Raw genomic sequence first — 26,404 nt, 5'->3', positions numbered from 1 at the left:
GGACTTCTACTTCTCCTTCCTATTTTCCTAATTAATTTACACAAAACCAAAATTATTACCCTTTTGTTCAATTTCTTCAGTGATTGCTGTCCCCTTAAAATGTATATAATGTTTCATGACATTCAATAGCTTCCTTTATTATACAGTCATGGCCTACTTGTAATACTGCATTAATAAAACTGTTCCCTCATTATATTTACAGCAGCCTTAATTCTTACATCAAGTCTTCATTTTAATTTCAGATTAAAAAGAATTCTCCCAGAAAATAACTGGAGCACTGGAATCCCACTTTCTCTACACTCTTGAAACTGATCAAACACCCTCCAGCTGGCATTATGTGCTTCACACTCTCAAATGGGTGGTCTCTGGTATGGTCAGGATTCAGTCACATAGAACATAGAACAGTACAGTACAGAACAGGCCCTTCGGCCCTCAATGTTGTGCCAAGCCATGATCACCCTACTCAAACCCACGTATCCACCCTATACCCGTAACCCAACAACCCCCCCTTAACCTTACTTTTTTATTAGGACACTACGGGCAATTTAGCATGGCCAATCCACCTAACCCGCACATCTTTGGACTGTGGGAGGAAACCGGAGCACCCGGAGGAAACCCACGCACACAGGGGGAGGACGTGCAGACTCCACACAGACAGTGACCCAGCCGGGAATCGAACCTGGGACCCTGGAGCTGTGAAGCATTTATGCTAACCACCATGCTACCCTGCTGCCCCTCACTGTATGAAAGCCTTTACTCTTGTAAATAAAAAAAATTATCCTGTCTTCTCTGGAATCTATTAACAGCATTAAGCATGTGGAACAACATGAATCATCAATGCTATTGATATATCTACTTACTGGATACATCACAGGATGAAAATGCTAAAAACACCTAACAATTGACATCCTATTAACAAATTTTATTTATGGAATTTATTTCAAAGTCTTGAAGCATTTTGCATCTTTGCTTTACTAAATCCTGTTCAAGGCCACCCAGGCTCCACTTCATGTATTGGTGGTGGAACCACTGCTTTATGTGGTAGAAAAATTGCAACACATTTTTAAAAATGTTCCCAGTTAAAAGTTCTCCCAGCAAGCCCATCATCCTGGAAATGAACTAATATTTCAAAAACTAGCTGGTGGCCAAATATTGTTTGCTCAATGACACATAAACATGAACAAACATGTTAAGCTCAATACCTATAACTGTACCATCCACAAGAGCAAACAGACAAACAGCATTTCAGTTTTCTTCATTAAAAAATCTATTGACTGCAGGCATGAAATTCAAATCAGGCCACCAGGTGTGGTGTACAATTAATGAAGAAAACAAATGACCTTAGGAGCTGAAGCTATCCAGGGGCTAGCTCAAGTTATCAAAAGTGCACCTTGGTCCAAATCTTCCAATGAACATTGGAACCGCTGCGTCTGACACTGATCAGACAGAAAACTGCCCATGTTCCAGCTTCTGCTTTTAAGGCCAAACCTCTGATCCTGCATAAAAGAAATCTCTCAGCGCAGGAATCGAAGCAGAGTCAACGAAGAAGATCACCACAGAACTCACGCCCGCAGCACACAGCTAAGCATTTAAAGGTCCCAAAGCTTTTGAGTGAGTGAGGATATTCAGGTCTGGCCGGGATGGGTAGTCAAGTCAGGTCAGGGTTCACAGTTTTTAGTTGCACATTCTCCCCAAGACTGCGTGGGTTTCCTCCAGGTACTCCGGTTTCCTCCCTCACTCCAAAAGATGTGCAGGTTAGGCGAATTAGCCATGCTAAATTGCCCCTTAGTGTTCAAAAGTTAGGTGGAGTTCTGGGGATAGGGCAGGGGATTGGCTTAGGTATGGTGGTCAATCGGAGGGTCGGTGCAGACTCAATGGGCCGCATGGCCTCCTTCTGCACTAGTCAGCAAGGAGCTGAGCTGGCGCAAACCCAGGGAGAAGGAACTTCAGAATAGTAAGCATAAATAACTTACCTTGGGGATTCGCAGCCTAGTTGATAGGGAGCGGAGTTGCCGCAAACTTGGTTTTGGAACAGTAAGTATAAATAACTTACCTCAAGGATTCGTGGCCTAGTCAGCAGGGAACGGAGTTTGCGCGAGCTCGGGGAAGAGGAGCTTCGGAACAGTAAGTAGAAATAACTTACCTCAGGGATTTGCAGGGGAAGAGGACATAGACTGATATCAGAATAGGGACACAGTATAACATAGAAGAGCAATCAGGTAAGAGGGAATACAGTGGTAGTATGTTTCAAGGGAGTAAGAGAAGGATGGATGGCCTCTCCTTTAATGACGGGAGTATTAAAGGTAAAACAGATGAGTTAAGGGCAGTGATTGACACATGTAATTATGATATAATAGCTATCACAGAGACATGGTTGATGAGGGGCCAGATTGGCAGCTCAATCTGGCCCCTCTGGATATAGACCCTGGATATACACTCTTCAAGCAAGACGGAGGAGGGGGTAAAAGAGCAGGAGGCATTGTATTATTAGTTAGGAAGGCAGTTATTGCAGTAAGGAGAGATGATATCTTGGAAGGCCCATCAAATGAAGCTTTGTGGGTTGAGTTTAGGGGTAAAAATGGGACAGCTACGTTGCTAGATTTTATTATACACCCCCAGATAGTCAGCAGGAAATTGAGGAGCAAATATGTGCGCAATTCGCGGAAGGGTGTAAAAATAATAAGAGGGTAATTATATTAGGTGATTTCAACTTTCCCAAAATTAATTGGGATAGCCATCATGTTAAGGGCTTAGTAGAGTTTTAAAATGTATACGGAGAACTGGACCTAATTCAGGGGAATGAAGCCGGACAGGTGGTTGATGTGTTGGTGAGGGAGCATTTTAGTGATAGCAACCACAACCTGGTTCAATTTAAATTTGTTATGGACAAAGAAATAGACAAGTTGCAAAAAAAGGTTTTGGATTGGGAGTGTGTAGATTTTAACAAAATAAGTCGGTATTTGGCCACGGTAGACTGGAAAGAGTTACTTGTGGGGAAATCTACAGAAGAGCAGTAGGGGGCGTTCAAAGATGAAATGGGGAGAGTACAGGCCCAATATGTTCCCTCTAGGGTAATAAAGAAGGTGTAACAAAGAAAGGTTGTAGAGACAGGCCAGGGAACTACAGACCAATGAGTCTCACATCAGTGGTTGGGATTCTGAAGAAGAGAACCTATCTCCACTTGGAGAGGCAAGGTTTCATTGGGGATAATCAGCATGGCTTTGTCAGAGGGAGGTCATGCCTAACAAATTTGATTGAAAATTTTGAGCATGTAATCAAGTGTGCAAATGAGTGTAGTGCAGTTGATGTAGCCTACACAGATTTCAGCAAAGCCTTGGACAAGGTCCCACATGGGAGACTTATTAAGAAGGCAAATGCACATGGGATACTGGGTGATTTGATAAAGTAGATTCATAATTGGCTTAGCGGTAGGAGACAGAGGGTGATGATAGATGGCTGCTTAAGTGTCTAGAAGCCAGTGACCAGTGACGTACAACAGGGATCCGTTCCGAGTCCCCTATTGTTGGTCATTTATATAAATGACATAGATGACTATGTAGGGGGTAGGATCAATACATTTGCAGATGACACAAAGATTGGCTGGGTGGTTAGCAGTGAGGTTGAGTGTCCTGAGTTACAGCAAGATATAGATGGGATGGTCAAATGGGCGGATAAGTGACAGATGAAATTTAACCCTGAAAAGTGTGAGGTGATACATTTTGGAAGCAGTAATTTGACAAGGAAGTATACTTATGAAAGGTCTGACACTGGAAATTTCCGAAGAACAAAGGGACATTGGCGCGTTTGTCCATAGATCTCCAAAGGCAGAAGGGTAGTTTAATCAGGTGGTGAAAAAGGCATATGGGACACTCGCTTTTATCAATCGGGGCATAGAGGTCATGAAGGAGATGTATAGAACTTTGGTGAGACCACAGCTGGAGCACTGTGTGCAAGTCTGGTCACCACATTATAGGAAGGATGTAACGGCACTGGAGGGGGTGCAGAGAAGAGTGACCAGAATGTTGCCTGGGATAGAACATTTAAGTTATAAAGAGAGGTTGGATAGGCTTAGGTTGTTTTCTCTGGAGCAGAGAAGACCGAGGGGTGACCTGATTGAGGTGTATGATTATTAGGGACATGGACAGAGTGAATAGGGAGCAGCTGCTCCCTTTAGTTCAATAATAATAATAATTATTATTATTGTCACAAGTCGGCTTACATTAACATTGCAACAAAGTTACTGTGAAAAGTCCCTAGTCGCCACACTCCGGCGTCTGTTTGGGCACACGTAGGGAAAATTCAGAATGTCCAAATTACCTAAAAGCATGTCTTTCGGGACTCGTGGGAGGAAACCGGAGCAACCGGAGGAAACCCACGTAGACATGGGGAGAACCTACAGACTCCGCAGACAGTGACCCAAGCCGGGAATCGAACCTGGGACCCTGGCGCTGTGAACCAACAGTGCTAACCATTGTGCTACCTTGCCGCCCAGGTTAGTTACGAGGGGACACAAGTTCAAAGTGATGGGTGGAAGGTTTAGGAGAGATTTGAGGAAAAGCTTTTTTACCCAGAGATTGGTGAATGTCTTTAATGCACTTCTGGGGAGGATGGCAGAGGCGGGATGCCTCACATCCTTTAAAAGTACATGGATGAGTACTTGGCACGCCGTAACATTCAAGGCTATGGGCCAAGTGCTGGCAAATGGGATTAGATGGGCAGGTCAGGGCCTTTCATGCATCTGCGCAGGCTCAATGGGTTGAAGGGCCTCTTCTGCACTGTAGTACTGTGATTCTTGACAATCAGGGCACTGAAAGGCAAACAAATCAGGACAGCAAACAAAAAGATGCGGAGGGGGGTGCGCAATAAATGTTCAGGCAGGTTGTGGAGTTACCCAACAGGCCAGATATTGAACAAATGTATGCTCAGCAGCTACCAGGTAAGGCGCACATATCCCGCCAAAATCTCCGACTCTAGCTCAGAGTCATAGAGTGCCCCAGGCAGCAGGGAATCAGCCCATCGGAAATTTAAACATCCCCAGCCATTCCCACATATGTCTGCATGTCAGGACCTCTATACTGTCCTGCTGCACATCCACCATCATACATCCAATTTCTAACGATCTGGTGATTGGAGAATTTGTGCCCATATTTTAGCTGAACCAAAAATTAATCATGTAGAATTAGGAATACTAGAATCATTAGCAGAGATTGCTGTAAATTGGTAATGCAGGAGAACAGGACACCAACATACAAGTTGATGTGGACAGCTTTTCAGAATCTAGTTGTAATATCTGCAGTTCCCGTACCGGCCTCCCTGAACAGGAACCGGAATGTTGCGACTAGGGGCTTTTCACAGTAACTTAATTGAAGCCTACTTGTGACAATAAGTGACTATTATTTTTATTTTTAAAAATCAAATTAAGTGGAGAGACTAGTTTAGCTGGCTGCAATTCAATTTTACTGGAGAGAACCCACAACACAAAGCAGACCTTGATGCCAACATTAACTGACACAAATGCATCAATTCACAGAGCACGAGTGTGAAATGGGAAACCCACAGTGCAAAATACAATGGGATTGATTAGATTGCGGGAAAGAGGTGCTCACATTGTATTCAGAGGTTTTCTATTCAATACAAGAACGCTTAAACTAAAAATTGGTTCAATCATGACAATAATATGCCCTGCTTTATTTCCCAGTCCCCTGACATACAAATTCAGAACTGTTTGGAAACTGTTCAAGCAATATGCTCCACAGAAAACAGTAAACCCTTCTATTGTTTGTGTGGTTGTTCCTATAAACATATGGTGCTAATTAGCACATCATCATTTCCCTCACCTGCCGAATGAAGAAATCCCCATGGATGAGGGAGACAATACCAAAGTTTGTAAACTTGAAAACGTATTCCATTAGCCACATCATATGGCAAACTACCTGTTGGAGAAACAAAAATAAATATTTCAATCTGAATGCAAACTACCAGCACCAGAAAACAGTCAACTGACTGAGGACAATTCCTGGAAATATTCAGCAAATAAGAATGGATTGTGAGAAAGGGTTTGAAGTTCCCAGGGATGCTACATGGAAAGGGTAAACTAATTATTACTCCAGAGGATGAAAGCAGTCTAATTATGCTGGTAATTATGCATCTTGAAAAACAGCTTACTCTGTGCTCATCACAGAACCATTTCCTGGTCACATCTATATATTCCAGATACAGCAATAAAACTGAATTAAAAAAAATATATATAAATTATTTTTATACCCAATTATTTTTTCCAATTAAAAGGCAATTTAGCGTGATCAATCCACCGAACCTGCACATCTTTGGGTTGCACGGGTGAGACCGACGCAGACACGGGGAGAATGTGCAAACTCCACATAAAGTGACCCGGGGCCAGGATCGAACCCAGGGGTTTAGCACTATAGGCAGCAGTGCTCCCCACTGTGCCGCCCTACAACACTGAATTCCAACGTAAACTTAAAATCTTGATCTCAGTATCTATTATTTTGTCTGCACATGTACATTCGCCCTTTATTTCATCACATCAGTCCTGCACCTCTCTTTCCATTCTCATTGCTCATAAATTACTTTCATATGATACTTCAGTCCTTTTTGTGGTACTCGCCATTCCTTATTGTTTTTTTTTGTAAATTTAGCGTACCCAATTATTTTTTCCAATTAAGGGGCAATTTAGCGTGGCCAATCCACCTATCCTGCACATCTTTTGGGTTGTGGGGGCAAAACCCACGCAGACACGGGGAGAATGTGCAAACTCCACCCGGACAGTGACCCAGGGCCGGGATTCGAACCCGGGTCCTCAGCGCCGTAGGCAACAATGCTCACCACTGTGCCTATAACGCTCTTATTCAAAAAGGGAGGGAGGCAGAATGTGAGAAATTAGTCCCGTTAGCTTAACATTTGTTGGAAAATTGTTAGAATCAATTATCAAGGACATAATATCAGGATATTTGGAAAGCCAAAGCGCTATCGATCAGAGTCAGCATGGTTTTATGAAGGGTAAATCATGTTTGACTAATTTGCTAGATTTCTTCTAAGGTGTAGCAAGCAAAGTGGTTAATGGGGATCCTGTAGATGTAGTATATCTGGACTTCCGGAGGGCGTTTGTTAAGGTGCCGCACAGGTTAATGCACAACGTTAGATCACATGGGATTAGGGGTAATTTATGATGTTGGACTGAAGACTGGCTGACGGACAGGAGACAGAGAGTCAGGATAAATGGGTCATTTTCTGTCTGACAAGATGTAACTAGTGGGGTGCAACAGGGTTCGGTCTTTGGACCTCAGCTATTTACAACCTATATTAACGATTTGGATACAGGGATAGAAGGTTCTATAGCCAAATTCACAGATGGCACCAAAATAGGTGGGACAGTAAGTTGCTATGAGGAAATAAGAACCTTACAAATGGATATAGATAGGTTAGGCGAGTGGGCCAAAATGTGGCAGATGGAGTTTAACGCGGCTAAGTGTGAGATCAAGCAATTTGGTCGAAAAAATGTAAAGGCAAATTATCCAAATGGGGAGAGACTTCAGGGTGCTCCGATACAGAGGTATCTGGGTGTCCTCATGCATGAGTCACAGAAAACAAGCATGCAGGTGCAGCAGATAATCAGGAAGGCAAATCGAATGTTGGCATTTATAGTAAAAAGGAATTAGGTATAAAAAAGGTAAGTAAGTGTTGTTGCAACTATACAAGGCATTGATAAGACCGCACCTGGAGTGTCGTGCACAGATTTTGTCCCCTTATTTGAGGAAAGATGTAGCAGCATTGGAGGCAGTTCAGAGAAAGTTAACTAGATTGATTCATTAGCTGAGGGGTTTGTTGTATGAGGAGAGATTGAACAGTTTAGGCCTATATTCTCTAGAGTGAATGAGGAGTGATCTAAACAAGATGCGAAAAGGTATGGATAAAGTAGAAGTGGAGCTGATGCTTCCTCTTATGGGACATTCTAAAACAAGAGGTCATAATCTTAGAATAAGTAGCAAATTTAAAACAGATTGGAGGAGAAGCTACTTCTAAAGGTTTATGAATCTGTGGAATTCGCAACCCCAGAGTCACCGTCCTGGATGCAGGGACACTGAGTAAATTTAAGAAGGAGTAGACCGATTTTTAATTGGTAATAGGTTGAAGGGTTATGGTGAATGGACAGGCGAGCGGAGTTTAGACCAGGATGGGATCAGCCATGATCAAATTGAGGGTGTTTAAGCTCAGGAGGCTTAAATTGCCTACTCCTGCTCCTAGATCATGTGTTCTAGAGAGGAGATGCTCTGGCTGATTTTGCAATCCAGCTCTTGGTCTGTAGCATTGTAGGTAACAGCTGAGGAACATATCAGCCATGATAGAATGGCAGAGCAGACTCAATGGACGAATGGCCTAATTCTGCTCCTATATCTTGTGAACATATGAAACTGGCAAGCTGAAGACAAGAGGACAAACCTGCTCAATTACTTTCTGAATATTATAAAAAATACAGTGCAGCAATCCTGCCAGTCACCAGAATCCAGCAGTCCTGTTACTTAACAGAATATTCAAAACATGAATCTTTTCAGTAAGTTTGTTAACAGTACACTCATATGTTCCATCGATGCAAGTTGTGAAAAAATCGCTTTGTGCTAATTCCCTTCATGTAAACACCTCTAAAATCTCAACTGCACTTTTTAAAAAATAAATTTAGAGTACCCAATTAATTTTTCCCAATTAAGGGGCAATTTTGCATGGCCAATCCACCTAGCCTGCACATCTTTGGGTTGGGTTGGGGGGGGCAAAACCCACGCAAACACGGGGAGAATGTGCAAACTCCATACGGACAGTGACCCCGAGCCGGGATCGAACCTGGGACCTCGGCGCCGTGAGGCAGCAGGGCGAACCCACTGCGCCACCGTGCTGTCTCAATAATCTTTCTTTTTAATAAATTTAGAGTACCCAAATTATTTTTTTTCAAATTAAGGGGCCAATGCACATCTTTGGTTGTGGGGTTGAGACCCACACAGACACGGGGAAAATGTCCACACAGACAGTGACCTGGGCGCCAGAACCGAACCCTGATCCGCGGCGCTGTGAGGCAGCAGTGCTTGCCACTGTGTCGTCGGTCTCCCTCTTCAAATACCTGTAGAATTTTTTATATATCTGTAGAAATTTTTACAGTGGGATTTTATATTCTCTACAAGCTTACTCACGTACTCTATTTTTCCCTTCTTAATCAATCCTTTGGTCCTTCTTGCTGAATTCTAAACTACTCCCAATCCTCAGACCTGTTGTTTTTCTTGGCCAATGTGTATGCTTCTTCCATGGATCTAATACTATCTCCAATTTCCCTTGAAAGCCATGGTTTGGCCACCTTTCCAGTTTTACTTTTATGCCAGACAGGAATAAACCATTAGTTGCAGTTCCCCTATGCTTTTCTTGAATGTTTGCCATTGCCTATCCACTATCATCCCTTTAAGTAGCATTTCCCAATCTATCATAGCTAACTTGTGCCTCATGCCATCGTAGTTCCCTTTATTAAGATTGAGGACCCTAGTCTCAGAAGCAACTACTTCAGTCTCCATCTTGAATGAAAAATTCTATCATATTATGGCCACTCATTCCCCAAGGGGTCATACACAACTAGGTTGCCAATTATTCCATTCTCATTGCATAGTACCCAGTTTAGGATGGCCTGCTCTCTAGTTGGTTCCTCAACAAATTGGCATACAAAACCATCCCGTATACACTTCAGGAATTCCTCCTGTACGATATTGTGGCCAATTTGACTTGCCCAATCAATATCAAGATTAAAATCCCTTATAATTACTGCGGTTCCTTTATCACATGCATCTAGAATTTCTTGTTTAATGCCATTCCCAACATCACCACTGCAGTTTGAGGTGTAAAAATGGCACCCACTAATGATTTTTGCCCCATGGCATTTCTCAGCTCTAACTATAGAGATTTCACATTGCTGGAGCTAATATCCTTCTTCACTACTGTGTTAATTCCCTCTAAGCAGCACTGCAACTCCACCGCCCTTTTCCTTTTTGTCCGTTCTTCCTAAATACGGAATACCCCTGGACATTCAGTTCCCATTCCTGGTCACCCTGCAGCCATGTCTCGTAATCCCGATTATATAATTCCCGTTTACGTCTATTTGCGTGATTAGTTTGTTCGCTTCATCGCGAATGCTCCTTGCATTCAGGCATAAAGCTTTCAAGCTTGTCTTTTTAACATTACTAGTCTCACTCCCAATATTTTTCATTGTGGTCCTGTTTGAATCTAGCCCTTGATTTCTCTGCCCATCACTTTTCTTATTACCCTTTCTGTCTTTTGATTTTGTCCTTTCCTCCTCCTCTGCCTCCTTGCCTAGGTTCCCATCCCCCTGCCTTTTTAGTTGAAACCCTCCCCATCTGTTTATGACAGACGGTGAGAGAAAATTCACTTACTAACCTCACCCACTAGAAGTTGCATTATGTGTGTTTCCGTGGTAAGAGTGATAACTGCGTAGTCCTCATGGAGACAAAGCTTTATCTTCAGAGGAGGGGGTATCCTCCATTGTCATGCATCATCGCAGCCGTGCTGGGCGGGATATAACAACAGATATAGCAGCACAAATTGGGGAATCCATCAGGTGCTTGTTCCACCAGCAGAACTGATTACTGCCACCAGGACTGACTACCATCACATTTTGTGTTCTCAAGGCCCATAACCTTGCTCAGTCCTCCGTGAACATCAAGCTGAATGGCCAATCCTAGTTTAAAGAGGTATGTAGGATTGCATGTTGGGAGCAACTCCAAGCAGACTTGAAAATGAGGTGCCACGTTGTTAAGCTGCAACACAGGATTGTACTCATGCTAATTGGTGAAGGAGGTATGCTGTAGGTAGAGATAGGTGATTCCACAAATAACAGGTCAGGTCAAAGTTCTGTACTCTGCCAAAAATTATGAACAGTAGTGGATAATTATGCAACGAGAGTTGCTATCTCCACAAACTTTCCTCTCCTCAACCACAGTAGAAAAAGTCAAAGTTAATGTATTTACAAACATACTCGGCCAGAAGTGCCGAATAATGCACCTTGAAAGCCTGCTCCTTATGTCCCAACCATCACAAATACCAGATTTCAGCTAATTAGATTCATTTCACTTTTTTTCTTTTTTTATAAATTTAGATTACCCAATTATTTTTTCCAATTAAAGGGCAATTTAGAGTGGCCAATCCACCTATCCTGCACATCTTTTGGGTTGTGGGGGTGAAACCCACGCAGACACAGGAAGAATGTGCAAACTCCACATGGACAGTGACCCAGGGCCGGGATTCGAACCCGGGTCCTCAGCGCCGTAGGCAGCAATGTTAACCACTGCGCCACCATGCTGCCCTAGATTCATTTCGCTTGACATCAATAGATTGATTATAAAGGCTGTAGACCCAGACAACATTCTTGCTGCACTATTGGAGTCCTCTGCTCCAGAGTTAGCCATTGCCAATAACCAGGCTGGTCCAGTACTGTAGTACATTTATCAAAGAACGCGAAAATGCCAAGCATGTTCCATGTCAAAATGCAAAATAAATCCAACCCGATCAATTGCCACCACATCAGCGTACCATCAATCATTAGCATATTGGGCAGCCCGGTGGCACAGTGGTTAGCACTGCTGCCTGCGGCGCGGAGGACCCAGGTTCGATCTGGGCCTTGGGTCACTGACCGTGTGGAGTTTGCATATTCTCCCCATGTCTGTATGGGTTTCACCCCCACAATCCAAAGATGTGCAGGTTAGGTGGATTGGTCACACTAAATTGCCCCTTAATTGGACAAAAATTGGGTATTCTAAATTTTTTTTTTAAAAGAAAGAAAAAGTAATCATTGGCATATTAGCAACACAACGAAAGGCGTGGTCAACTGGGCTACCAAGAGACAGTTGATCACCAATTACGCACTCACTATTTCTCAGTTAGGGTTCCATGGCCACTTAGTTCCAGGCCTTATTATACTCTTGGTCCAATCATGGACATTAAAGTGGGTTTCCAGAAGCAAGGCAAGACCGACTGCCTCTGACATCAGGAAGCATCTCATGGCATCATAGTTCCCATTTTACACATGAATGGGGATCAAGGGCAGCACCAGTGGGTGACAAATGGTTGCCAACAATCACAACAACAACCAGGATATTGTTGGAGGAAATGTTGAGGGCTGCATTCCGAGCCCTATCTATCTACAGCTGTTCCCTTCATCAAGGTCAAAAGGAAAGCTGCTAACTGATGTCTATAATTTTCAGATTCTTGCACAATTCTTCAAATAAAGAAACAGTCCATGGCCACATTCAGCAAGACATGAACAAAATCCAGGATTAGGCCAATTTGGAATGTTCACACCACACAATGTGCCAGGTAATTTCCATTTTCAATGAGACAGTCCAACCAGCCACTCTTGGCATTCAATAGTATTACCCATCAATATATTCTTCATCATCATGAGCCAGAAACTCAACTGGATTAGTTACATAAATGCCGTGGATACCACAACAAATCAGAGGTTGACGATTCCGTAGCGAGTGGTTCATTTATGGATTCCAAAAAGGCTCTCCACAACTTACACGGCACAAGTTAGCTGTGGGACAGCATACTATTTATTTGCCTGAATGTTGCTGGAGCTGCACCCACTCAAGAAGCTTGACCTTATCCAGAGAAAAAAGGGCTTGTGCTCTGCACTTCATTTACCAGCCTAAATCTCCAGCCTATCAATAATCACCAGTATACCACAACTTCAATTTGTACTATCTACAAGATGCACTACACCAGAAACTGAACCTGACCAGCCATATAAATACTGTGGTGACAAAAGCAGATCAGTGGCTGAGAATTCTGAGGTGAGGAACCCACTTCCCGACTCCCCAAAGCCTGCTCACAATTACAAGACAGATGTCAGAAGTGTGATGGAAGTCTCCACTTGCCTGGAATAGTGCAGCTCCAACAACACTAAAGCTCAAGAAGCTCCACACCATCCAGGACAAGACAGCCTGTTTGATTGGCATTTCATCCACCAGCTAAAACATTCACTCCCTCCACTACTACGTACAGTGACAGCAGTGTGCACCATCCATAAGGTTTCATGCAGCAGCTTGCCAAGACTTCTCCGATAGCACCTTCTAAACCTTCAATCTCTACCACCTAGGGACATGGGGAGCTGTTGCATGGGAATACCACCACCTGCACATTCCCCACCAAGCCATACACCATCCTGACTTGAAACTATATTGTTTTTCCTTCACTGTTGCAGGGTCAAAATCCTGGAACTTTCACCTCAGCAACACTGTGATGTCCTTGCATTACATGAACTGCATTGGTTCAAGAAGGACTCACCACCACCACCTCAAGGACAATTATATCTGGAGAGCAAATGATGGCCTTGCCAGCAACAGCCACATCCCATGAAATAGTAATGAAAATGTTTTAAAATAATTTTCCAAGGCTTCCTTGGGAGCTTCACCCAAACCTGCAAATTTCACTACCAAGAACTGTTTGGACAGATGGAGCAGAACCACACAGAAACCTCAAATTTAGACTGAAAGGACTACATGATGACATCAATAAGTTCCATCCCACCATCAGACTCACCATGGACTACTCTCCAAAATCGGTTGAATTCTTGGACACACTCATTTCCATCAAGGACGGTCACCTCAACACTTTGCTTTATCGCATGCCCACAGATAACCTCACGATGCTCCACTTCTCCAGCTTCCACCTTAAACACATTAAAGATGCCATCCCCTATGGATAAACCCTCTGAATATGGCGCTCAACTCATCGAGCGACAGTTCCAATGCGCCACAGCCAACAAACGTACCGACCTCCTCAGAAGACAGAGTACCCTTCATCGTCCAGTACTTCCCTGGAGCGGAGAAACTACAACATCTTCTTCGCAGCCTTCAGTACGTCATCGATGAAGACGAACATCTTGCCAAAGTCATCCCCACACCCCCACTACTTGCCTTCAAGCAACTGCACAACCTCAGACAAACCATTGTTTGCAGCAAACTACCCAGCCTTCAGAACAGCGACCATGACACCACACAACCCTGACATGGCAATCTCTGCAAGACGTGTCTGATCATCGACATGGATACCACCTTGCATGTGAGAACATCACCCACCAGGTACATGGTACATACTCATGCGACTCGGCCAACCTTGTCTGCCTCATACGCTGCAGGAAAGGATGTCTCGAAGCGTGGTACATTGGCGAGACCATGCAGACGCTGCGACAACGGATCAACAGACATCGCGTTACAATCGCCAGGCAAGAATGTTCCCTTCCAGTCAGGGAACACATCAGCAGTCAAGGGCATTCAGCCTTAGATTTTCGGGTAGGCGTTCTCCAAGGTGGCCTTCAGGACGCACGACAACACAGAATCGCCGAGCAGAAACCTATAGCCAAGTTCCACACACGAGTACGGCCTCAACCGGGACCTTAGATTCACGTCGCATTATATTCACCCCCCAACCATCTGGCCTGAGCTTGCAAAATCCTATCAACTGTCCTGGCTTGAGACAATTCACAATTGACCTGTGATTATCCCCCTCTCCAGTTGCTCCGTCAAAACCTTTAAAACTTAATTACCTGCAAAGACTCGTATTCAAAGTATCGTCTTGCATCTTTGACTTTGTCTATGTGTTTCTGGAACCTACCTATTCATTCACCTGAGGAAGGAGCAGCGCTCTGAAAGCAAGTGATTAGAAACAAACCTGTTGGACTTTAACCTGGTGTTGTAAGACTTTTTACTGTGCTCACCCCAGTCCAATGCCGGCATCTCCACATCTAATTTAGACACAATCTTGTACACAACATAGTGACTTGGGACTTAATATTGCTATCCGTTTATACATCCATGTGCTACAGACTGAGCGATGCAGGAGATGTCACCTATAGCAGGTTGGAAGAAACCAGTGTCAGTGTCAAAGAGGTTAAGAACTCTGGTGACTGACAATCAACGCAAGGCCCCTGATCCAGCAGATCCTGTTGCAGGAATCTGTAGAGGTCTGCACAGCTTTAAAGTGGAGAAATGCAGCTTCCTATTTAGATTCAACAAAATTAGCCCTTGGCCTGTATACCCTATAAGACGATTACGACCTCCTACAAACAGCCTCACTCAACTGCAGTCTTCTAATAATCCCAGCTGTTGCTCAGCTGGTATTCTTTCTTCAGAGGGTAGGCGGTGGCATAGTGGTATTGTCACTGGACTAGTAAACCAGAAACTCAGAGTAATGACCAGGTTCAAATCCTACCACTGCAGATGGTGAAATCTGAATTCAATAAAAATCTGGAATTAAAGGTCTAATGATGACCATGAAACTATTGTCGACTGGCGCAAAAACCCACATGGTTCACTAATGTTCTTTAGGGAAGGAAATCGGTCATCCTTACCTGGTCTTGTCTACATGTGACTCCAGACCCACTGCAATGTGGTTGAGTCTTAACTAGGGATGGGCAATAACACGGCCTGCAACGCCCACGTCCCACAAACGAATAAAAAAAAAAATAAGATTGGCAATAGAAGTACCCACGATAAACAGATAGATCTTAATGCAAATATGTAAAGCAAAAATGAGAACATGAAGTGACCTGGATGTTGGAAACTTTTCTGCTAATACAAACAGCAGAATGACGTACGGATCCTACGATCCAATTACTTTACTACGGAGTTGGAATTTCCACTGTGTTAGGAAAACAAAAGGTAGTTTTAAGGGGTTTATATTTGTATTGATAAACATTAGAAATAAGGCATAGTTTTAAGTGGGTTTAATTTAATGTTTCTGTACTTGGAAGAGTAAAATCTATAGTTAGATTCATGCAGGACTTGGACCATCATGAAAAATGCCAGTTCTTTGCTACAGCAAATCAAAAACTAACCCCTCTCCCCCTCGGTCAATATTTGCCCATCATTTTGTTTTGAAGATCTTGCTGTATGCAAATTGGCTTTTCAATGACATTAGTGACACTTCACTAATTAATTGGATGTGAGGGGATTGAGACATGGCTGAAAGCATAAGATGCTGAAAACACAAGATGCTATAAAGCTATAAATTCCTAATGTGTTCAATGAAAGAGGAACAAAGAAGGCAGTCATGGGATGAAGGGGCATCAGTCCCACAATAGCAGTTAGCTAATTGACCTGCTTAAGTGCCTATCAAGGCCTGATGTAGGAGGCAGACTGAGATTTTCCAGTCAAGCTCCAGGTTCTTCCAAGGGGAGTGATTTCCTGGCAGCAGACCAGCACCCAAGGCAGGCTTAGATGCCCACTCCCTTGAGGTTCCTTTCCACAGTGTTGGCCTGGCTGTGAAAGCCTTTTATTTTGAATTTTAATAAGGTGGAGAGAAGGCACTTCCATTTTGAAGTGCCCTTTCCCTCATTTACCTGCTGCTTTCAAGCTGGAAGGCCTTCAATTGGTCCTCCAATTGAAGGTTTGCCGTCCTTGATTTGACAGTGTGCATTCCTTCTAGTCATTAATTGGCCAATTTTGGGAAAATCACAGACGAATGACTGTTCCCTCGACCTCCACTGGAGTCTGATGGTGGAGCTATTCAGCCCTTGAGCACAAAGCTGGTGGAGATTATTCAGCCTTTGAGCACAAATTATAGGGTAACAGAACTGAAGAGGAGGGAATGGGGCTTTTAGATGGTCCTAAAATATCTCACAGCATTATTTTTGAAGAGTGGGGAACTTGTTGCCAGTGTCCTAGTTACTAAGTATCCTTCAATCAGCATCACTGAAAATATTTGTAATCAACAGATTTTCAGCATTTTCATAATACAAAAACAACTCCAAATAAAAATCCCTGACCGCCCCAACCCTCCCTCCCCCACAGTAGTCAAAGGTAACCATCTCCTGAAAGTGCATGATAAACAAATTCCAACAATTGTAGAACCCCTCCTTCACCTTGCTCAGCTTGAACTTAACCTTCACTAGGTGATGTACCATCAATGACGACAGATGAAAGTCGGAAGAGTAAACTGTGGCTTTAATCAGCTAAACGATACCTGCTGGCAGTCGGTCCCAGAACGAGGGCAGGGCTGGAGGTTAGCCACCTTTATACTTGAGCCCGAGGGGGCGGAGCCAGCAGGTACAAACCCAGACATGTAACAAACAGTAAGAACAGTAAGTACAATAACAGTATGTACAATATAATACAGTGGTTCACCACATTCACCCCCTGTTCAAAAAAAAGAGTCCAGTGGGGGTGAAGTGGACGGGTTGAATTAGAGATAGAGTCTGTCGGGGGTCTCTGACCCTCCGCTGTGATCGCCTCAGTCCCAGCTGTGGCGAGGACACTGGTGTCGGATGAAGTGTTGAGGCCTGCATATCCAGGAGCGTGTCGTCTTCCGGGTAAGTAGCAACGGAGGGAGACAGAGTAGAGTCGTGAATAGCAACGGAGGGAGACAGTGTAGAGTCGGGGGTAGTGGTGATGGTCGCTGGGGAACCTGCGGGTGCTAAGTCCCGAAGGGAGATTGTGTCCTCCCACCCGTATGTGGCAGAGGTCATGTCAGGGCACGGGATGGCGAAAGGGAAACGTGAGTACTCATCAATGATGTTGAGAAAGTACACATTACGGTCACTGGAGGGGAGGGGCCCTTTGAAATCGATGCTGAGGCGCTCAAAGGGGCGGGAAGCCTTTACCAGGTGTGCTCTATCCGGCCGATAGAAGTGCGGTTTGCACTCCGCGCAGACCTGGCAGTCCCTGATCATGGTCCTGACCTCCTCGATGGAGTAAGGCAGGTTGCGGGCCTTGATAAAATGAAAATAACGGGTTACCCCCGGGTGACAGAGGTCATTGTGGAGGGCCCGAAGTCGGTCTACTTGTGCGCTGGCACATGTACCGCGGGATAGGGCATCTGGGGTCTCATTGAGCTTCCCAGGTCGATACAAGATATCATAATTATAGGTGGCGAGTTCGATGCTCCACCTTAGGATCTTGTCATTCTGGATCTTGCCCCGCTGCGTAATGTTAAACATGAAGGCAACCGACCGTTGGTCAGTGAGGAGAGTGAATCGCCTGCCGGCCAGGTAATGCCTCCAATGTCGCACAGCTTCCACGATGGCCTGGGCTTCCTTTTCTACAGAGTAGTGTCGAATTTCGGAGCCCTGGAGGGTACGGGACAAGAAAGCCACGGGCCTGCCCGCCTGGTTGAGGGTAACGGCCAGAGCAAAGTCAGATGCATCGCTCTCCACCTGGAACGGGATGGACTCGTCTACTGCGTGCATCGTGGCTTTGGCAATATCTGTTTTGATGCGGTTGAAGGTCAGGCGGGCCTCAGCCGTCAGGGTAAAAATGGTGGATTTAATGAGTGGACGGGTCTTGTCCGCTTAATTGGGGACCCACTGTGCATAATAGGAAAAGAACCCCTGTAATCTCTTCAGGACCTTGGGGCAGTGGAAGTTCCAGGAGGGGGCGCATGCGGTCGGGATCGGGCCCTAGAACTCCGTTTTCCACAACGTAGCCAAGGATGGCTAGGTGGGTTGTGCGGAAAATGCATTTCTCCTTATTGTATGTTAGGTTAAGGAGCTTGGTGGTGTGGAGGAAATGTTGGAGGTTAGCGTCATGGTCCTGCTGGTCATGGCCGTAGATGGTGACATTATCCAGATACGGGAACGTGGCCCGCAGCATGTACTGGTCAACCATTCGGTCCATCTCCCGTTGGAAGACCGAGACCCCATTGGTGACGCCGAAGGGGACCCTGAGGAAGTGGTAGAGGCAGCCATCTGCACTGAAGGCAGTGTATTGGTGGTCCTCCGGGCGGACAGGGAGCTGGTGGTACGCGGACTTCAAGTCAATAGTGGAGAAGACTCGGTACTGCGCAATCTGATTGACCATGTCAGATATGTAGGGGAGAGGGTACACATCGAGCTGCGTGTACCGGTTGATGGTCTGACTGTAGTTAATGACCATCTGGTGCTTCTTCCCAGTTTTGACGACCACCACTTGGGCTCTCCAGGGGCTAGTATTGGCCTCTATGATCCCTTCCCGCAAGAGTTGCTGGACCTCCGACCTGAGAAACGCCTTGTCCCGAGCACTGTATCGTCTGCTCTTAGTGGCAACGGTCTTACAGTCCGGGGTGAGGTTAGCAAAGAGCGGGGTTGGGGCGACCTTAAGGGTCAAGAGGCTACAGATGAAGAGAGGGGGCAGACGTCCATCGAACTCCAAGGTAAGATTTTTGAGGTGGCATTGGAAATCTAGACCTAGTTGTAGGGCAGTGCAGAGTTGGGGGAGGACGTAGAGCTTGAAATTTTTGTACTCGACACCCCGTACTCTAAGGGTTGCGACACATTACCCACGGACTTCCACGGAATGTGATTCGGAAGCCAGGGAGATTTTCTGGGTCGCGGGTAAAATTGGGAGGGAGCAGCACTGTACCGTATCTGGGTGAATGAAACTCTCCGTGCTCCCGGAGTCGAAGAGGCAGGTCGTCTCGTGGCCGTTGATCCGGACGGCCATCATGGATTTAGTGCGTGATGAGGTTGAGATTGGTACAGGGTGTTGGAGGCGAGCTTCAGAAGGTGGGTGGGCTGGGCAGCACGGTGGCGCAGTGGTTAGCATTGCTGCCTACGGCGCTGAGGACCCGGGTTCGAATCCCGGCCCTGGGTCACTGTCCGTGTGGAGTTTGCACATTCTCCCCGTGTTTGCGTGGGTTTCACCCCCACAACCCAAAGATGTGCAGGGTAGGCGGATTGGCCACACTAAATTGCCCCTTAATTGGAAAAAATAATTGGGTACTCTAAATTTATAAAAAAAAAAAAAAAAAAAGAAGGTGGGTGGGCTAATTGAGGGTAGCAGAGGCCAGCGTACGATCTGGTGAGCAGGGCTTCCGGGAGGCGGCGGGGTGATTCCAAGATGGCGGCCCCCACGGGTCACACGTGGCGGGTGGCGAAGATGGCGGCCCCCACAGGGCGGGTGGCAAAGATGGCGGCCCCCACGGGTCACACGTGGAATTTGGAGGCCTCTTGTACTGAACATAGTCTTCCAAAATCTTTTCAACTTCAGGCAGGACAAACATGGTCCGCAGGGCCCATCCCACACTGCTCACAGACATCCTCCACCCCCTCCATCCCCTCCGCCCTGAACACTACCTTCAGCTTCATCAGCCCCACCCTCGCACATGAAGTCGAAGCATTTGTCCTCCGCAGCACTTCACACCACAGTCCCTCTTCCAGCTCTTCCTCCCACCATCTTAATCCTCCTCCAAGATCCTCCCGGAGATCGCCGAGACGCCCTCAAATGGGTCTCCTGCAGCATCACCACGTCTGCCTTTAATGTCTTGGAATATGTGAAAACCCTCGATCGCTTCAGCGGTTCCCCCTTCTAACCCTTTCACCTTCCACGTCACTATTCTGACTGGGGGTCTCTCATCCTGCCCCGCCTATCCGCCATCATAACCCTGGGCCCTGCCCCTCAGGCCTGACTTGCCCCATCCGTTTGTTACCGTCGAACCCCTCGCCCCTCCCTCAGTGTCCCCCCACCCACTTCCTCTTGCAAACACCTCTCCCAGTATTGATCCCACCCCCCCCACCTTTCACACCTCACAGACACTGCCCCCTTCACCGGGGAATCGCCTCCTCAACACACGCTTTCATCGCAGCCATCATCTCCCTCTGCCACACCTCCATGTGCTTGGTGAACTGCCTCTCAGTCTCCAGTCATTACCTCGGTCAGAGTTTCCACTGTGAGGGGAGTGACCCCACCCAGCGATCCAACCCCTGCCATCTTTCTTCCCGCCGGACTCACCAACTCAGTCAACGACAGATTTTCGCTTGCCCCCTTCTTTGTAGTGACTTCTTCTGGGTCTTCGACATCTCCCACATTCCTTATATCTTACTGTACCAGTTCATTCAGAAACCGCCCCCGAAACCGGGCACTAAAGTCCAAAAACCAGAGCTTTGAGCAGGAGCCACCTAATGTGCGTCCTCCACCGACATGCCGTCACCAGACGTCAGCATCACATAGATTATCTGGTCAGTGACACATTCCTGTTTTGGGAGTTTGTGCGCGCAAATTGGCTCCTGTATTTTCTACATTGCAACAGTGACCATGCTTCAAAAATACTTCTTGCACTAGGCTGTGAAGTGCTTTGAGATGTCCTGAGGTTGCGAAAGGCACTATATGAATTCAAGTCTTTCTTCTTTCTAATTTGAAACAGGCAATTGTTTTCATCAAAAATGATCACCCTAGCTACAAGTAACCTACTTATTTTCTTCATCCATATAAATAGCATAACCCAAATCTATGACGAGTAGAAACTATCCAATTTTAGAAAATTAATCCAATCAGTCAATAATCCAAAGTGCCAATCTCAAATCATTTAGTGAAATGTAAAACTTCAGATCTGTTAGCCAGAGAAAAGATCTTCCGTTGCAAGCTGCAATGAAAGCACTGTAATGTTAAATTAGTGTGATAGTAAATGTGCTTAAGAAAAAAAAACACAATTTAAAAATATTAAATATTGTTATTAATGCGTTTAGATTGATTTGTTAGGTTTCCATTAAATAATATTTAATTAATCAACGATTGATAGGATCTCATATTGTTCAGATGGTGAAAATCAATGTATTCACTTATAAATGCTTCTAACATTTGCTGGAAATTATATGGTTCATAGACAATACAGCACAAGAATTTAATGAAAGCTAGATACACCTTGGAATTTAAACATCAACAAGAGACATTATAAACTGAAATTGCAATATGGTCAGATGTGATGTATTTGTCAGCCCAGTAGCCATGAAAAAGTTTTATTTGCAAATTATTATCCATGGGCTTTCAGTACTGCAAGCTTCTTACATAATCATTCGGTCATAAATTAATTTGACAATCATTCTATCATACGTTCATTTGACGAACAGCCAAACAGATCATAAGAGAGACCGTCTAGCTAAGCTCATCTTTCGACTGGCGACTCATTGATGGGTATAGTAGCTGGGACCTCTGGTCTATAATTCAACAACTAACTCAATAAATTTACTAAGTTACCAGGGACGCCATGGCAAGTTTAAAAAAGTCAAAATTTTGATATAAATGGACAAAGCAGTCCTTTAAAATTGCAAATTTAGTGTGAAGTTATAAGAATTGTATTTGCATATCCCTTTAATGTAGAAAAACAAGATAAGAAAATATAGAAAGAAAATTTTCTAAAGGAATGGATGCAGAGATGTGGTTGAAGAATTAGTAGAGATTATTAAATGCATGGCCAAAACGATGGATTCAGACACAGCGAATTTCCAGACTTGACCACCATGTGATTTTGCATGCAATGTTTTAAAAAAATATATAGACTTTAGGTGTATGACTCTTACCAGACACTATTTCCCAAGTTTGGTGCAGCAACAGAACAGAGTTAACTTCTTCAAAAACTCATATTGGAGGGGTTAACCAGTGAGTCATGAGGGAAAGTAACTCATGGAGCAAGGCATTCACAGACTTGGCAGAAAGTTATTTTTCCCCAGAGATTGGTATAAATTATTTTAATATTTCACCGTTGTTCTTCAGAATAAGCTAGCAATACCATCATATAAAGTGAACATGAAATATAAGGATGTTGGTTCAGACTTGTAACACAAAGACAAACCGTCAGAAGGTTGCAGGCCCTACCGTTCCTTTGTCTTGGAGACACATCATGAGGGTGCAGACATCACCTGTCGCCTGATGATTCACCAAGACCATGGTTTCATCTTCAGTAATTGCTTTCACATCATCTCCCCATTCAACCACTAGGAAAGAAAAAGTATTTGTAGCAAGATGCCACCAATCCATTGTAAAACCAACTTCCATCACATTCGTAACAACAACAAAAACTTGTATTACATAGATTCTTTAACATAATAATAAATCCACCCAAGGCTCTTCACAGGAGCATTATCAAAACAGATTTTGCACTGAGCCACATGAGGACATATTAGAGCAGATAAGCAAAAGCTTGGTCAAAGACCAAGGAGCATCTTAAAACAGGAAAGGAAGATTGGGGAAGGAATTCAGGAGCTTTGGGCCTAGGCAGCTGAAGGTACAGCTACCAATGATACAGCATTAAAATCAGGGATGCTCAAGTGCCCGGAATTGGAGGTGCGCAGATTTCTTGGGAGGGTTGTAAAGTTGAGGCCAGGGATAGTTCAGAGGCAACAAAGACACGGATGAGGAGTTTCAGCAACAATAGAGTTGAGGCAGGGGTGAAGTCAGACAATGTTATGGAGGTGGAAATAAATGATGGCATGGATATGGTCAAAGCTTAGTTTGGAATTCAATATGATATCAAGGTCACAAACAGCATTAGACAACTGGAGGGAAAGGAAAGTAGTTGGTGGCTAGTTCGCGACATAGCAAAACTAATGGTTTTGGTCTTCCTAAAGAGGAAATTTTCACTCACTGAATACTGGATGTCAGACAAGCTATCTGACAACCTAGACAGTGGCGGGGTCAGACAAGTGATACTGACATAACACTGGGTGTGGCCAGCATATGTATGGAAACTGACAGTCTTTGGACAACGTCAGGACGTAGCTACAGCAGATGTTATAGACCACCAGCAGCTTATAAAACAAAATTAACTTGAGCAACGCACAGAAGGGATGCAGAACCTCAACCCGTAGAAAATAAACAAGTTGAAATGAGATGCAAGCATCAAGATTCCTGATTATGCAATGAGATTTCTCAAATTAAAAAATTAATTTTCCACCATAATTCTAACATTTATCCCTCAATCAACATTCCAGAAACAAATTATCTGGTCATTATCACATTTCTGCTTGTGGGACCATTCTTTTTTTTCTGCCTCTCCGACAACAGCAACCACACTTCAAAGGTACTTCATTGGCCGTAAAATGCTTTGGGATGTCCTGTGGTTGTGAAATGTATTACATAAATGCCTGTCTCTCGATTTCTCTTCCCAATATTATCTCCTCCAATCCTGAATATAATTATATGGATGGAGGGAAATTCTCAGGTACTGCAAGGCCACTCATTTTTATGTCCTTGCTCCTATACATCAGTGGGATGGCCCAGAGGCCAGGATCTCTTTTCACATCAGTCTACAGGTTGGTTGATCAACTGAATGGCAGTACAAGTGGTTTGGAGCTATTCAAGGGCTATAACATGGCTCAGACAAAGTCACAGGCTCAGATCCCGCTCCAGAGACTTGATCTAAGTTATCACCTTATTGTTGTAAAGAGGGAATACTGCATTGACAGAGATGTCATTGTTTGAATGAGATATCAAACGGACACCCGTTCTGCCCTCTCAGTGAGAAAATTACTATGAGGCTGTGAAGAGCAGGTGTATTGGCTAATATTTATCCCTCAACAAACATTGCTAAAAAAAAATTCTGGTTTCTCATAGTTATTTGTGGGATCTTGCTGTGCACAGAAAGGCTGCCACGTTTCCCCATATTACGACAGTAACTACAATTCAAAGTACTCAATTGGCTGCGAAGCATTTAGAGATCATCCAAGGTTATGAAAGATATCTTATAAATGCAATTGAGTTCATTCTCTCAATAATTGAGGATTAAATGTACAAATCAAACGGATATTTTTGCAATCATCATCTTTTTATTCTTTCAAGGGATGTGGGCATCTCTAGCAAGTCCAGTATCTGTTGCCCATCTTTAATTGCCCTTGAACTGAGCAGTTTTCTAGGCCATTTCAGTGGGCAGAAGTCCACATTACTCTGGATGTAGAGGCATATATAGGCCAGAGCAGGCAAGGTTTGCAGATGTCCTTCCTTAAAGGACATTAGTGAACCAGATGGGTTTTTACAGCAATATAGTCACCATCACCACATTAATTGATTCCACCAGTGCTGTGGTGGTATTTGAACCTGTGTCCTCTAGATAACTAGTCTAGTGACATTACCGTTACGCCATGGTCTCCCCATAGGCAGTAAATGTTGGGGCAAATTACTATTATTGAAACCGCTTGATTTTGACTTGCATCATGGTAGTGCAGGTGGTTTCTGCATCAGATAAGAGGCCCATCCCGGTAATTTACTGTCTAGGCAATTAATTCAAAAATTTCCTTCACAGCATTTTAAAAAATGGGTTAAAATCTATTTGCAAGATTCTACTAACACAATGAATGTAAGGAGAGAGGAGCTGGGAGGATAAAAGAACACGAGAAAGAGCGAGACTGGGAGCCGAGTCAGGGAGGTAGAAGAGCGCAAGAAAGAGAGAGACAGAGTGTGGAGCCGGGAGACGAAAGAAGGCAAAAATGAGACAGACAGAGAGGACTGCTAGCTTGGAGCTCCTGAGATGATGTCAGGATTCAAAAGTGATGCAGGGTATGGGGAAGGAGCCGACTGGAGAGTACAGTCGGCTAAGTATTTATTACTTTTATTGCTTATAATTTGTGCAGTCTATATTTTGTGGTCTATAGTTTGTAAGGGTTATGTTCTGTAGTAACAAGGACGAGGGAAGATGGGTCCTAGAGCAATTGATATTATTTGATTTTAAATATCTTCCAAAAGGTTTCATTTAAAGGGGTAAGTCACGGCAGGAGAGCTCAAAGCTGTGGTGTGCTCAACTTGCTCTATGTGGAAAGCCGGGAACAGTTCCAGTGTACAGGGCCAGCAAGTGTGCAGGAAATGTTTCCAGTTGCAACTCCTGGAAGGCCAGGTGTCGGGGCTGAAGCAAATGCGGGGCACACTGTGGAGCAGTCGTGAGGCAGAGAATATTGTGGATAGCACACAGAGTGGTGGCCACATCACAGGCGGAATCCACAGGCAGGAAGTGAATGGGTGACCACTAGACAGAACAAGAGGACTAAGCAGTCAGTGCAGGAATCTCCTGTGGCCATTCCCCTGCAAAACGGATATACCAATTTGGATACTGTTGGGGGAGAGTATGGCCTATCAGGGGAAAGCAACAGCCGAATTCGTTGTACGACTGTTGGCTCTGCTGTACAGGGGAGGAGTAAAAAAATGCGGGAATGCAATAGTTATAGGGAATTCAATTCTAAGGGAAATAGATAGGTGTTTCTGTGACTTCATACCAGGATGCTGTGTTGCCTCCCTGGTGCTGGGGTCAATTATGTCTCAGAGCGGCTACAGGACGTCCTGGAGTGAGAGGGTGAACAATCAGTGGTTGTGGTACACATTGGTACAAACGATGTAGGAGTTTGCACACTCTTCCAGTGTCTGTGTGGGTCTTAGCCCCACAACCCAGAGATGTGCAGTAGGTGGATTCGGCATGCTAAATCGCCCCTTAATTGGAAAAAAATTGGGTACTTAAAGTTGATAATAAAAAAAAGGATGAGGTACTGAAAGCAAAATAGTTAGGACGCAAGTTGAAAAATAGGACCTCGTGTGCCATGTATTAGTCAGAGCTGAAATAGCAGGAAAAATCAGATGGATACATGGTTGAAGAAATGTTGTGATGG

General features: G+C 44.5%; 1 protein-coding gene across 7 annotated transcripts in view; it reads right to left on the bottom strand.

Moving 5' to 3' along the window:
* Positions 1–26,404, bottom strand: part of lpgat1 (lysophosphatidylglycerol acyltransferase 1) — a 205,774-nt gene that overhangs the window by 133,362 nt on the left and 46,008 nt on the right. For 6 of the 7 annotated variants that reach the window (XM_038810932.1, XM_038810979.1, XM_038810922.1 and 3 more), the window contains 2 exons: positions 22,632–22,750; positions 5,838–5,933 (listed from right to left, as the gene is read on the bottom strand). In XM_038810932.1, the coding sequence (XP_038666860.1) occupies positions 5,838–5,933; positions 22,632–22,750 (215 nt within the window). The remainder of the gene's footprint in view (positions 1–5,837; positions 5,934–22,631; positions 22,751–26,404) is intronic. The other variant, XM_038810970.1, reaches the window with a different exon arrangement.

This window comes from Scyliorhinus canicula, chromosome 1 (assembly GCF_902713615.1).
Source record: "Scyliorhinus canicula chromosome 1, sScyCan1.1, whole genome shotgun sequence".
Classification (NCBI taxonomy): Eukaryota; Metazoa; Chordata; class Chondrichthyes; order Carcharhiniformes; family Scyliorhinidae; genus Scyliorhinus; species Scyliorhinus canicula.
The sequence above is the reverse complement of the archived record's forward strand: the minus strand, read 5'-3'. Positions and strand labels throughout refer to the sequence as shown.